The sequence below is a fragment of the Mchenga conophoros genome, linkage group LG17 (genome assembly GCF_057382185.1).
Source record: "Mchenga conophoros isolate Kocher_MC1m ecotype Shallow Benthic linkage group LG17, M_conophoros_male_GT1.1, whole genome shotgun sequence".
Classification (NCBI taxonomy): domain Eukaryota; kingdom Metazoa; phylum Chordata; class Actinopteri; order Cichliformes; family Cichlidae; genus Mchenga; species Mchenga conophoros.
The window spans coordinates 25,187,986-25,200,230 of record NC_140542.1 but is presented as its reverse complement, the minus strand read 5'-3'; the positions used below and the strand labels follow the sequence as shown (position 1 = coordinate 25,200,230).

General features: G+C 38.5%; 1 protein-coding gene and 1 non-coding gene across 2 annotated transcripts; one reads left to right on the top strand and one right to left on the bottom strand.

Annotated features, from left to right (window-relative positions):
- Window positions 1-349: 349 nt before the first annotated feature.
- trnav-uac (transfer RNA valine (anticodon UAC)) lies at window positions 350-422 on the top strand. The gene has a single exon. It is a non-coding gene; the product is annotated as a tRNA-Val (tRNA).
- Window positions 423-7,784: 7,362 nt separating this feature from the next.
- rps16 (ribosomal protein S16) lies at window positions 7,785-10,671 on the bottom strand. Its single transcript, XM_085252238.1, has 6 exons — window positions 10,572-10,671; window positions 10,430-10,481; window positions 9,541-9,642; window positions 9,103-9,199; window positions 8,959-9,006; window positions 7,785-7,977 (listed from the first exon to the last, which is right to left on the bottom strand). Exons 2-6 carry the CDS (start codon window positions 10,475-10,477, stop codon window positions 7,832-7,834), a joined length of 441 nt encoding a protein of 146 aa, XP_085108364.1. The 5' UTR covers window positions 10,478-10,481; window positions 10,572-10,671; the 3' UTR covers window positions 7,785-7,831.
- Between the last annotated feature and the right edge of the window lie 1,574 nt (window positions 10,672-12,245).

The following is a 12,245-nucleotide window of genomic DNA, read 5'->3' as shown; positions in this document are numbered from 1 at the left end:
TGTCAACAGTCACGTGGCTGCTACAGTTTATGAAGGCCCAGCTTGTGTCACAATCAGCTTGTCAGCTCACGGTTAGTGCAGCGTTCCAAAGAGATGTTCGTGTGCCCTCACTGTGAAACACTACACTACGATGCAAACACCCTTCCAGTGGACTACAAGCTGAAAAACATATAGCAGTAACAACTAGTCATCCAGTGGACGTCTTGAGTAATGTGTGGATGACATATTTCCCTCTTTAAAAAAAGAGAACAAGAGATGACGTTTTATCAAACTCACGTTTCATATTTTATGAAATCGTAAAGTATTAGGAGTATGGCCATGGATTGGTGGTGGATACATCTTTTTAGTTGGTTCTATAGTGTAGTGGTAATCACATCTGCTTTACACGCAGAAGGTCCTGGGTTCGATCCCCAGTGGAGCCAATGACAATTTTCATAAGTCATACTAAACTATAACCAAAAAGGATTTGCTTACTTTCCTGTCGAAGGTGCTGTAGCTTCTGAATCCCAAGTGTGAAAAGTCCAACTTATACTTGTATGTGGTGCTCCACTACAAGATGCTATCCTACAGCTGTCTTCCTCTATGGAGAAATGTATAACATATATAAGAGACAACACTATTAAGGAGGTTGGCTGATTTAAATAAGAGATGATGAATTTTGAAGAATGTTTTTGGTTGCAGGACGAGTTTCTATTGACTGATCCAAGACAGTGTTGCTAAACGTCTTTAGGGGAAACTGCATGTATAAAGTATATGCACACAGCACATCTGTTTAGTGCTGCAAGAAGTGAACTTGGTATGTGTTGTTGGCGTGTTCTGATTTTGCAGAAAGGCAAGAAGCAGATGCAATCATCACCACTTCCTTTAAAAGAAGGGAAAAGATGCAGGTTAGCCACTGTTTAAATAGAATATTAAAACACAATATGACAATATGCTCTCTCTCAATATTTTATGTATGTTGACAGTTTCTTGCATCTTTCTACACTCTGCTTAGACTGCTTTGCCTGAAGAATTGTAAAATATTATTATTTCTATAGTTGTTCTATAAATATTTACTATTACTGGTCAATGACAAATGGCAGTGGATTTTTTTAAATGTTTTCCTTTAGTGAAAGTAGCATTACATGTCTATGTAAATGTCCTTAGGATGTACTCCAGTACATTTAACTTAAAGTGTTAAAGGTAAACATACTTAGTGTTCAATTGCTTAATATTAATGTAGATGTTTAAGGATAGTCTTATTTTAAATGTTTTATAGAATTTATTTTATCTACAGTATGAATTGCTGTAGTGAAACTGTAAAATGTGTGTCTAGCTCATTTCCTTCTTAATTAAAGGGGGGAAATGCCCTGATTCTGCTGGAGGTTTCTTCCTGTTAATAGGGAGTTTTATCTTCCCACTGTCAACAAGTGCTTGCTCATTGTTCAACAAATTGTTGGGGTTTTCTCACTATTATTAAAATGGCAAAAGCTTAGATGCTAAAAACAGGAACCGATTGGTGGTGGCCATCTTTTTATACAGTTTATGGTGCTGGCTAAGGGTGCAGACACAGAGATGGGCAGTTATAGCAAACAGCTGGTTAGCTTTGCTTATCATAAAGACTGTAAACAAGAGGACGTAGGAATCTACTGGAATTTAAAAAAAAAATCACAAATTAAGACCTCTGAATGTCATTTATTTAAATGGATGTCAAAACAACAAAATGCAAATCACTTAAATTGACATTTTTTTTTACAGAAGCACAAACTATGAAATAATAAAATCTACAGGATCTATCTGGGAAGCTGGGTGACTAACTCAGCGACCATCAAAACTGGTAAACCAAAAACTGCTAATTGTTTTTTGTTTTTGCACTCTTTGAGTCACAAAGGAATAAATGGGAGTTCTTTAAAAGTTTTACGCAGCATAAAAGAAATAAAACTCAAAGCAAAAAAACAGAGAAGTTTATAGCAGAATTTAAGCTGTGGTGTTACTGAATCTTTGCCTTTACATGCACCCAAACAGAGATCGGCTCCCCTCAAGGACAATGCAGCAGATAAGCACCTAGCCCCTCATTAACACTCTCAGCCCAAACAGCAGTGTGTTGCCTGGCTGGACAGCATTTCATCTAAAATGAAGCCAACATTTGTTGCTGCCTGCCACAGTCCCTGATCTTCAGCCTCTGGAACCCTCAAACAATTGTTTATTCATTTCAGGGAAGAAGACTGGACAAGGATGTGACTGCTACAGGAAGAGAAAGGAGAGCACTTTTGTTTTCCATCTTTTGGCTTGCTGTTTTGTTTTTGTTTTGTTTTGTTTTTTGCATTTCCAGAAAAAATGCCAAAAACTAGGCTTGAAGCCGATTTTCTAAGCATACATTTGGGTGCATTCATATGCTTCCATGTGTTAATTGCACTGTGTGTGTGTCTGTTCATAAAAGGCGTCACGAGGAGAGGAGGGCATAAAGTGCAAGTGATGACAAAATGCATCCTGGCCTAACACCTCAGTGTTGGTGTGATTTGGAGACCTAGCGAGGCAGAGGTGTTAACAGAGGAAAAGCAGGTGGTAGGCTCCACTGTGTGTGTGTGTGTCTGTGTGCGTCAGTGCTGGGCCATGAAGGAAGAAACCCCACACGCTCAATTACACAATTTAAAAGATTCATAAAAAACTGTTGTGCAAAAATATTTCAGACGCCTGTTGTGTTCTGGATCGAATTTACTTAATTTACCATCACAGTCCTTCAGAGGGAAAAGAGGGAAAACAAACCAATACAGCTGCCAACATAGTGCACATTTGCTTTATGTGATACTTTGTGCGCTAAAAATTACAATAAAGTTCACACTGTAGGAAAATTCAATTCCTTTTCTTAATTTTCTGGAACCATGCATGGATTACTTGCCTTTACACGCACCTCTACTAAAACCATTATATACCATTTTTAAATAGATAACCGTGCACAACAAAGTCATTAGCAATCCTAAACCTTTATGAAAGGTTTGGATTCTGCACGGCTAAGCGTAGACCATATAAAAAGCCAAAGCACAATACAATAAACTCACTATGTAGAAAGCTAGTCGTCACTTGATTTATGATTTGTTGTTGTGTTCATTTTGTAAGCATTCGTCCAATTTAAAGTGAAATATGTAATGAAGCTGGGCATGTTTGACAGTCTATAAAGCTCATAATACAACTCTGTTTTTCACAAGTACATAAAGCATTAGTAAATGATTTATTCCACTTTAGTAAAGCCATTTTTGACAGATTGAAGCGTATTAATACAACAAATATATGTATAGCCAGCAAAGAAAGCGTATATTTCTTGTCAATTGTCCCACTGGGGAGTGAACCCAGGACCTTCTGCATGAAAAGCAGATGTGATTACCACTCAATATAGAACCAGTACATAGAAATATCATCACCACCAAGACTTTGTATGTGAAGGCCAAAAAAAAAAGGAGAAAAACAAAAGAAAGTAGTTTGGGAGTGAATCACTAAAGGTCTGAACTTAAATCTGATTTACATGCTTTGGGGATGACCTTAAACAGTCTGTTCATGCTAGGATACTCTCAAGTATACCTGAAAGTTTTGATAGCCTTTCATTCACTTATTAAATGAAATCATCATTTAAAATCTGCTTTCTTTTTGTTTTATTTACTCAGGCTATCTTTGCCTTATATTAAAGTTGGATGATGTGAAATGTCAAAGTTCAACAAAGGACAAAAAAGAAAAACATTTTGACAGTGCTGGAAGTGAAGGATTAAAATTGAGTTTGAGAAGTAAGATGAAAGGAGTCCAGATTCAGCTTCAAGTGTTACTGAGGAGTTATTAATATTATTATTTTTTTATACATCCAACAGGCTTCTGTGAGAACAGCAGATAAAATAAGCTCGGGAACCACTCTCACAACTTACTGTATGAAAAGTAGTTTATGTTATGACAGTTTACTCTTCCCTTTGCAGTCTATTTAAACAGTTATGCACGGTATACACATTATTGTGGAAAAACCAGAGATGGAGACCAATTTTGCCATTAGAGAGAGAGAAATCAGGTGCAAACATTGATCCCAGCCCAGCATTTTCCTCTTCCCACCTCTGTTCCCTACAGCTTTCTGCATTAACTGCATTAGGTTAGTCTGTGTTCTCAGGCATTTCAGAAAACAGCCATTTCCACAGGTGCAGTATGTCCCTGATGTAACATTATGGCCTTCAGAGGTGAGGTTGCAGGCAGGGGCAGAAAATAAACAGTAGTAAACAACAGTAGCAGTAGGGAGTGGGCTTCCCTGCTGTGTTGATTATTGGAGGGCTATAAACAGGCCTGATCCCCTCTGGGAGCTCTCCGAGTGGGAACGACTGTTGCTGACTGCCTACAGAGAGGCCAACAACATCTGGGCCTCAGCTCAGCTCATCATGCTCCCGTTGCTGTGCAAGACTCGGGTGTGCCTGTGCATCGGCGCTGGCGGGAAGGAATAAACACAGATAGCAGTAACAAGCAGTCAACACAACCTGAGGAAACAATGCTGCAGTTTTATGTAAAAATACCGTCCCGGACAAAAACTGGCTACAGAGAAGCAGGCACCATGTAAATTGACTGCGCAGGGTATTCTTATCACAGTAAATAAGACTGCAAAATTACAATAAAACCACCAACCAGGATAATGAAATCTGAAATTTTGGCACACAGAGCCGGGCTTCATTGTTCAGCATTCATCAAATCAGTGTTGGGACACACTGTGGGGTCGCAATATCTCATTTCTAACTAGAAAGTGCATTTTCTGAAGAAACTGCAGTGTGAATGCTTGAATCTGAATGTATGCACTGAAATGAATTAGTTACTGAATTTAAGTTAAAAATCTTGAATGAGATAAAAAAAAAACCCGAATTTAACCTGAAAACAAAGGTGCTGAACTGCTAAAAGCTGAAGGTTACACAGAAGAAGAAGTTGGAAAAAAGCTGAAAATGTTTTAATTGTAAATTAGAAAAACCTAAGAAATGAGAAAAGAACATTTAGAGTCAGAAAACATCTGAAAGAATATTAAAAGGTCATATTCTTTGAATCACTGAATGACTAAAATGTGATCCCTCCACTTGGACCCACACAGTTTAAAAAGTTTACATCTCTGAGCTTTGAAAGACAAGATGTTGGAAAAAGAACAACGATGGCGACGTTTTGAGGGTAAAATGATGGCTGTAACACTGTGGACACAGCAGCAGTTGAAAGAGAAGTGTTTAAGATGAATCTTGGCAGAGTGAGAGAGAGAGCTCGTTAAGCAGGCAGGTGTGAGCCTGGTTGCTATAGTGACCGCACCCAATGGCTCCATACACACGTACACAGACATGCACCTCACTTTTGCTGCTTAAAATGAACAGAAAAGTCAGGCCGAAACAAATCGTTCCCAAATGAAAAGTAAAAGTCGTATTGACAAAATTCTTTCACTGTGAGCGACAGCAATGTCTAGTCTACCTAATTCTCAGTTTTCATGCCTGTGGAGCTTATTATATGGACGTGGTGACAGTGGAAAGACACCATGCTCTTCTGATTTTCAAACGAACCTTCTGAGCCATTTTAACATTAGAGTCTATGGAAGAGTTGGAGGGAGGAGGCTGTGCATTGGTGACATTTATGAAAGAACCATAACACCTAGTACAATAGTAAACACATTGGATGAAAGAGGACAGCCATGGCTACGTTTTGAGGGTAAAATCATACCTGTAGAGCAAACGCTGCGGACACAGCAGCAGTTTTAAAAAAGATTTTAAGATTAATTTTTTTGCTCCTCTCACTCTAGCAGTTGAGCTGCCTCACTCTAGCCCCAACATTCCGTCCCATACACACCCATTATAAACTCTGAAACGGGTGAAAAAACATCATGAAACTTAAACTGGAACTGAAGAAAAAGTATAATAGATATTGAAAAGATAAATACAAGTTGAATAGTTGAATGTCTTGTCTTCGTTTTAAAGTTTGAATGGTGGCTCTATGTGAACGTATGTTGAAGTAGTAAGAGTTTAAAAATGAGTAAGTTGAATGAGAATTTGAAGGGTCTCCCCATTGAAATACATGGGAAATTTTTGTTGAATAAAGTTGAATAAAATTAAAAATATAAATGTTAAAAATGAGAAAAGTAGAAGCACACCATTCCAAAAGAAGAGGAATCTAATGGTGTTTGAATGGTTTTTCTAAGTTGAACGGTTTTGAAGGAGATAGTCGGCGAAAAACGTACGGAATAGGAAAAAATAATAATAAAGATTAGAAGAACAATACTGTGAATGCTTTTCAAGCATTCACACTAATAACAAACCAGCATGGGCCTGGAACAATAATCAACATTTGCATGAGTATTTACTTACACAGTAGAGACAAAAGGAGAGGGGGAAAGCAAATTTAGATTAAGAAGAAATACCGGAGCCTGACAATCAGTTTTCCAAGCAAGACAACATATGTGGCATCATGCTGGCAAAAACTGGTAATGTATAATCTTCTCTATGCATTCACTGATTGCATATTATCTGAGCTATATGATGCTTTCTGACCAGCTGAACACTCTCTCGGGGCTTTTAGTGGTAGAGGGGAGAAATGTGTTACTTTTCAATGCTTTTACCATTGGTTTAGTAGATGGTGCTATAGCACCATCTACTGGTGGAATGTTGCAATTCCAATACTACAATTGGAATGTTACAATTGTAGTATAAAAATTATAAACAAAAAGAACACAAACATCTTGGAATGCAGAAATAAAAACTGGCCCTTGGTTTTTTTTTGTATTTTATTGTCTCCTGGTGTCTTCATGCGTCTTCTGTTTTCTTAACGTTTTGACGGCTGAAGATTACACACAAAAAATTATCTTGCATCACACATTTGGTTGTTTCGCCTAATTAATAATGCTTTGTGTTGGTATTGTACTGCTTTAAATTATCAGTAAGGCCCAAAAAGGCGTTACATAAAGGTCCAGTTAGACATTTTTACACACCAAGTTAATCAATGAGAGATTTGGAAGCATTATGCTCTTTGTTAATATTTTTTGCTTATGGCTGGTTTTCTAGGAGAGTCCTGCAGCCATTGATACTGCACACCCATATAAAGGCTCAACCATGTCCATAGAATTTTAAATAGAGATGTGATATTGAATCAGATTTAAGACCACCAAGTCATCCCAAAAGAAAAGGGAAGCATTTCCCTGTTTTTGCCATTAACATCCATATAACCTATATGAAGAGTCGCCCCCTGCTGGATATTACAATACATGCCTGTTTTAGGCACATTTTCACTCACTTTCTACAAGTTGCATCTTTTACAGTCTGTGCACGTTATCACACAGCTAATCAGTGTGACTCTCAATATTATCTGGTGTCCTTTTCTTATATCAAAACATAAACATTTCTGCTGTTTAAACAAACAGTCTGTAACCTTTCTGAAGACCTATGTAGTGAACTTAGCACTACTAAATAGTTAAGGCCAGTGGTAAATAGCAAACGACTGGGATAAATGCAATAGTTGCAGGTAATTTCTGTGACCACATTAGCAGTAAATACTGTTGGTAGCTTCAGAGAGTTACCTAATATGAGAGCCATGGTTCAGATTGAGTAACATCACAAGTACTAGAGACTGTCAGCAAAAACAAATGCAGCTGCACATAGGTAATCGTCTGTGATATTGTTTCCCACTGATTGAATGTACTTGAGCTATTGTGAATAGAAAGTGGCTGCAGGTGCCTAGCAACCAAAACAAATCAGTGGAGCAGTTGTAAGATGACAATAACCAGGGGTGATAACCGTGGAACAGAGCAAGTCAATAAATAAAATCACAAATTTGTTTTCTTTGTTCCTCCAATTTATTATGAAAATGTACACGGGGATTAACGGTAGGACTTCTGGTAGCGAGCGCGAGCTCCAGGTCCACCGAACTTCTTGGACTCGCAGCGACGTGGATCGGCAACCAGCAGGGTCCTGTCATACTGGATCAGGATGTCCTTGATCTCCTTCTTGGAGGCCTCATCCACATCTGCAGTAAAACAAATACAGATTAGTCCAGATTAAGATTCAGAGTAATATGCAGTCTAGCCAAATGTTCTTCACTGGTTCGACTGTTTGCAGATTTCCATAACTGCAGTAACTTTTTCCTTGTGCTACGTTTCAATATTTATTATGAACTTGTTAGAACTACAGAATTTCCAGCTGTTTCATATCCACAATGCAACCCTGATCTTTCCTAGTCATCAAGAGACAGTTGTACATCAATACATACAAAAATCAGATCAATAAAAACTCATTTCTACTCTCACAGCTCCTTTATAAATGTGTGTTATGTCCAACAAAACCCATATTTAAAAAGTAGTAGTTACTACAGAATGGACGAGTACTCAAGTATCTAAAGCAGAGAAATTTGCACACACGGGGGGAATTTTATTTTTAAAAATTTACCAGATGATAGAAGTCATCTTATTTTTGATTTCCTGCCCTGCTCATGTACTCTGTGAAGTGACTTAGAATAGATGCATATTTTTAGTGAAGTAGTGTGCCACTTCTAGATTGCTTCTGAAATACCTTCCTGTGAATCTCAAAAATAGTTCATGCTGACAATGACCTGCTCTAGTGAGCACAACACAGCAGTTCTATCTCACAGCTCAGCCCACTGCTTATGATCACGCAACAATTCCAATGCAAACAATTAAATAGTCAGTCTTAGTCCAGTTTTATGCAGCATAGAGCAAACACCAATAGCTCAGCAGTAGGCTAACCTACCATAGCATTCAAAAGCCTGGAGTTGTCAAATCAGAAAAGTTCTAATGTATTTAACTGTAACCAAATTTTCTGTACTGTGTTACGGTTTACGATTTTATTAAGAAGAAATGCACCATGGGATTATCAAATACTTTCCACTTCTCACCTATGTGTAGTACTCTGGAGTGACTCTAAACATGCCTATTTACAAAAGAGTGATGTTTGTACAAAAAAAAAAAAAAAAAAAAACTTCATTACTTACACTTCTGATAGTATGCAACCAGGGACTTGGAGATGGCCTGGCGGATGGCTGAGAGAGAAGAACATGTCGATATTCAGAGCCTTTTTTCAACACTAATCATAAAACATCATGAGCAAAATTATAGAGAGGAAATACTTTGCTTACCATAGATCTGTGCGACGTGTCCACCACCCTTCACTCTGACTCTGATGTCCACTCCAGCAAAACGCTCCTTACCAAGCAAGAGCACTGGCTCCAAAAGCTTACAAAAAGAATCACATATTGATGTCAAATTTATGTCATTGATGTTTCTCAAAAGGAAATCCTTTCTATCGTTTTAAAACTGAATTTTAAAATTGTTGAATTCTACATATAGTATTCTAAAATATACACATGCAACTGTAAGTACCAAAAGCAACTCCAATGCAGCTAGATTTATGCTTAAATTAAAAATAAAATAAAATCAATCCCATATGTACAATGTCCAACATCAACTGCCTGAAGAAAGAGCTTTCACGCTCTACTGTGACATCATTTGATGTGCACAAAATTAAATAACGACCACTTACATCACTCATGTTCACCTCTCTTGTTAGGACTCACCTTGTACTGGAGCGTAGCAGGCTCCACCATCTCCAGGGGTCTGCCGTTCACCTTGATCAGGCCATTCCCCCTCTTGCAGTGGGCAACTGCTGTGGCAGTTTTCTGCAACAGAAAGTTCAGATGAATACCACTGAATTTAATATATTGTACTTTTTTGGGGGGGGGGGGGGGGGGGGGGTTAATTTACAAAACTAAACTAAAACAAAGTAAGTTTCTTCAGCTTTAGTCAAATCTGTAAACATCAGGAGTTGATGCACGACTTCATCGGGTGGGGACAGGCTTCACAAACTGTTGTCGCTCAATTAAAGTAAAATATAAAAAATAAAATGACACGAGAAAACCCACTGTGGAAAATGAACATGGCGAAGTAAATGAGTAAATCTATGGCACATACAAACGTGTTCAATCTGGTGATACACAATTGACGTAATGTTTAACTCTTAATTTCCGCTCATTTGTACGCATCGAGATTCAATTTAAAATCCAAGGTGACAGCAACTCCGCATTTCAAGGTGATGTGACGGATTAGCGATATTTAATGGTTTGGTTAAATACGTTCTATTTGACTGTATGAGGATAAACCTGAGCTAACTCTGTCATTCAGAACCCAAACTTAACACTAGCACCAGGGCTAGCGTGGTAAGCTAAAGAAAAGCAAAACCGTCCGGTGTGTAGCACCTACATCACATCGAACAGTAATTACAAGCTTCAATGAAAGTATTATTACTACTTAATGTTATAAATACCATATAAACTGGCTTATTTACTGCGGAATTGCAGTGTAAAATCAGAGGCCCACCACCTTTTAATATCAGCCATTACAGCTACGACTAGCAAGACAAGTTAGCCGCAACCCCACACGTGGATTAAATTGCACATTTTTACTCACTTTACGTCCAAACACCTGGACAGACTGCAGAGGGCCTTTAGCTGGCATGTTTCTGAAACACACAAAAGACAACACTTACATTAGAGACCGGTAAACAAGTATATTTTTCTATTATTTTGCCGGATCACTCTGAAGAACATACCGTCTTCAGCTAGGGTGCCGTACGAAGAGGCCGATGGGGTTTCACATGCGGAGGTTCAGGGGCTGCTGCACGACAATGCAAGCTGTTTTGAGATAGGGCTTGCGACAGTTGATCTCGCTTTACTACCATCTAATATTGAGCAGATCGGAGAGTTTCTGCTGTTGTTTCACAATGGCAGGGAACAGAATGTACATGTGTTTGGCGTTTGATCTCACGTGTTCCTGTGTTTGTAAATCTAAAAAAACAAAACAAAGGCAGTTTTAAATATTGTCGCATGGACCTCTTGTATAATGCCGGGGGAAACAGGTATTCGGGGTGATATTTACTTTTCATCTTCCTTACATTTTTGTATCTCCTTCAACACTTTTCAACTTAGAAAACCCATTCAACCACCATTAGATTCATCTTCTTTTGGACATGTGTGCTTGTATTTTTCTCATTTTTAACTTTTATATATTTTTTAAATTATTCAACTTTATTCAGCAAAAATCTATAGTGTATTTCAATGGAAGAATCTTCAGATTCTCATTCGACTTACTCCTCTTTCAACTCCAACTACTTCCACATACCTTGACCGACAGATTCCATTCAAACTTTAAAATTAAGCCAAGACATTGAACTATTCAGCTTGTATTTATCTTTTATTATCCTCTTTACTTTTACTTCAGTTCCAGTTTAAGTTTCATGCTTTTTTCATCCGTTTCAGAGTCTATAATGGGTGTGTGTGGGACGGAATGTTGGAGGTTAGAATGAGACAGTTCAACTGCTAGAGTGGAAGCAGGGGAAAAATTGATCTTAAAATCTTCTCTTTCAACTGCTGCTGTGTCCACAGCATTCGGTCTATAGCCATCATTTTACCCTCAAAACGTAGCCATCATTGCCCTCTTTCATCCAATGTTGTTATTATTGTAGTAGATGTTATGGTTCTTTTATAAATGTCACCAACGCACAGCTTCCTCCATCCAACTCTTCCACAAAGTCCAATGTTAAAACGGCTCCCAAAATTTGTCTGAAAATCACAAGTACAGGCTGTCTTTACACTGTCACCACATCCATATAATAAATCTGACAGACATGAGAACTCCTCGGGTGGGTATGGCGGATGACCAGTCATTGCCTGTGCCTGTTCTGGTTCCCCGGGTGAGGGCAACTGTGACCTTGCTGACTCCTGCACCCATTTCAGTTCCTCGGGTGGGAGCAGCAGAGGTCCAGCTTGCTCCTGTGCTCCCAGGGTAAAGGTAGCCAGAACCCAGCAGTTTCTTTTATTGAAAAATTGCATCTCAATTTTATACTTTACAAAATCATCTCGGGGGCCAGATTAAACCTATTTGCAGGCCTGATCCGGCCCGCGGGCCATACGTTTCATACCCCTGCTTTAGCTAGAAAAGGACACTGGTTTTTCAGCAGGACTTGTAGAAACCAGAATGTAATTTAAAGGTGTAGATGGCAGCTGCAGCCAATTGACTGAATGTAAGAGCACTGGACATGAATTAGCACATTGTGGATCTCTCATCATTGCTGTGGCTTTGAAGTTGAGCAAAACTGATGGTAGAAGTTTCTTCTGAATTCTTCAATTCAGGGTTCTGAGTGCAACCCATTTGAACAAGCTACCCAGAATGCATTGCAGCGTGAGCCATGGCAGCATGTAAGTCAAATAATTAGTTTTTAAAAATA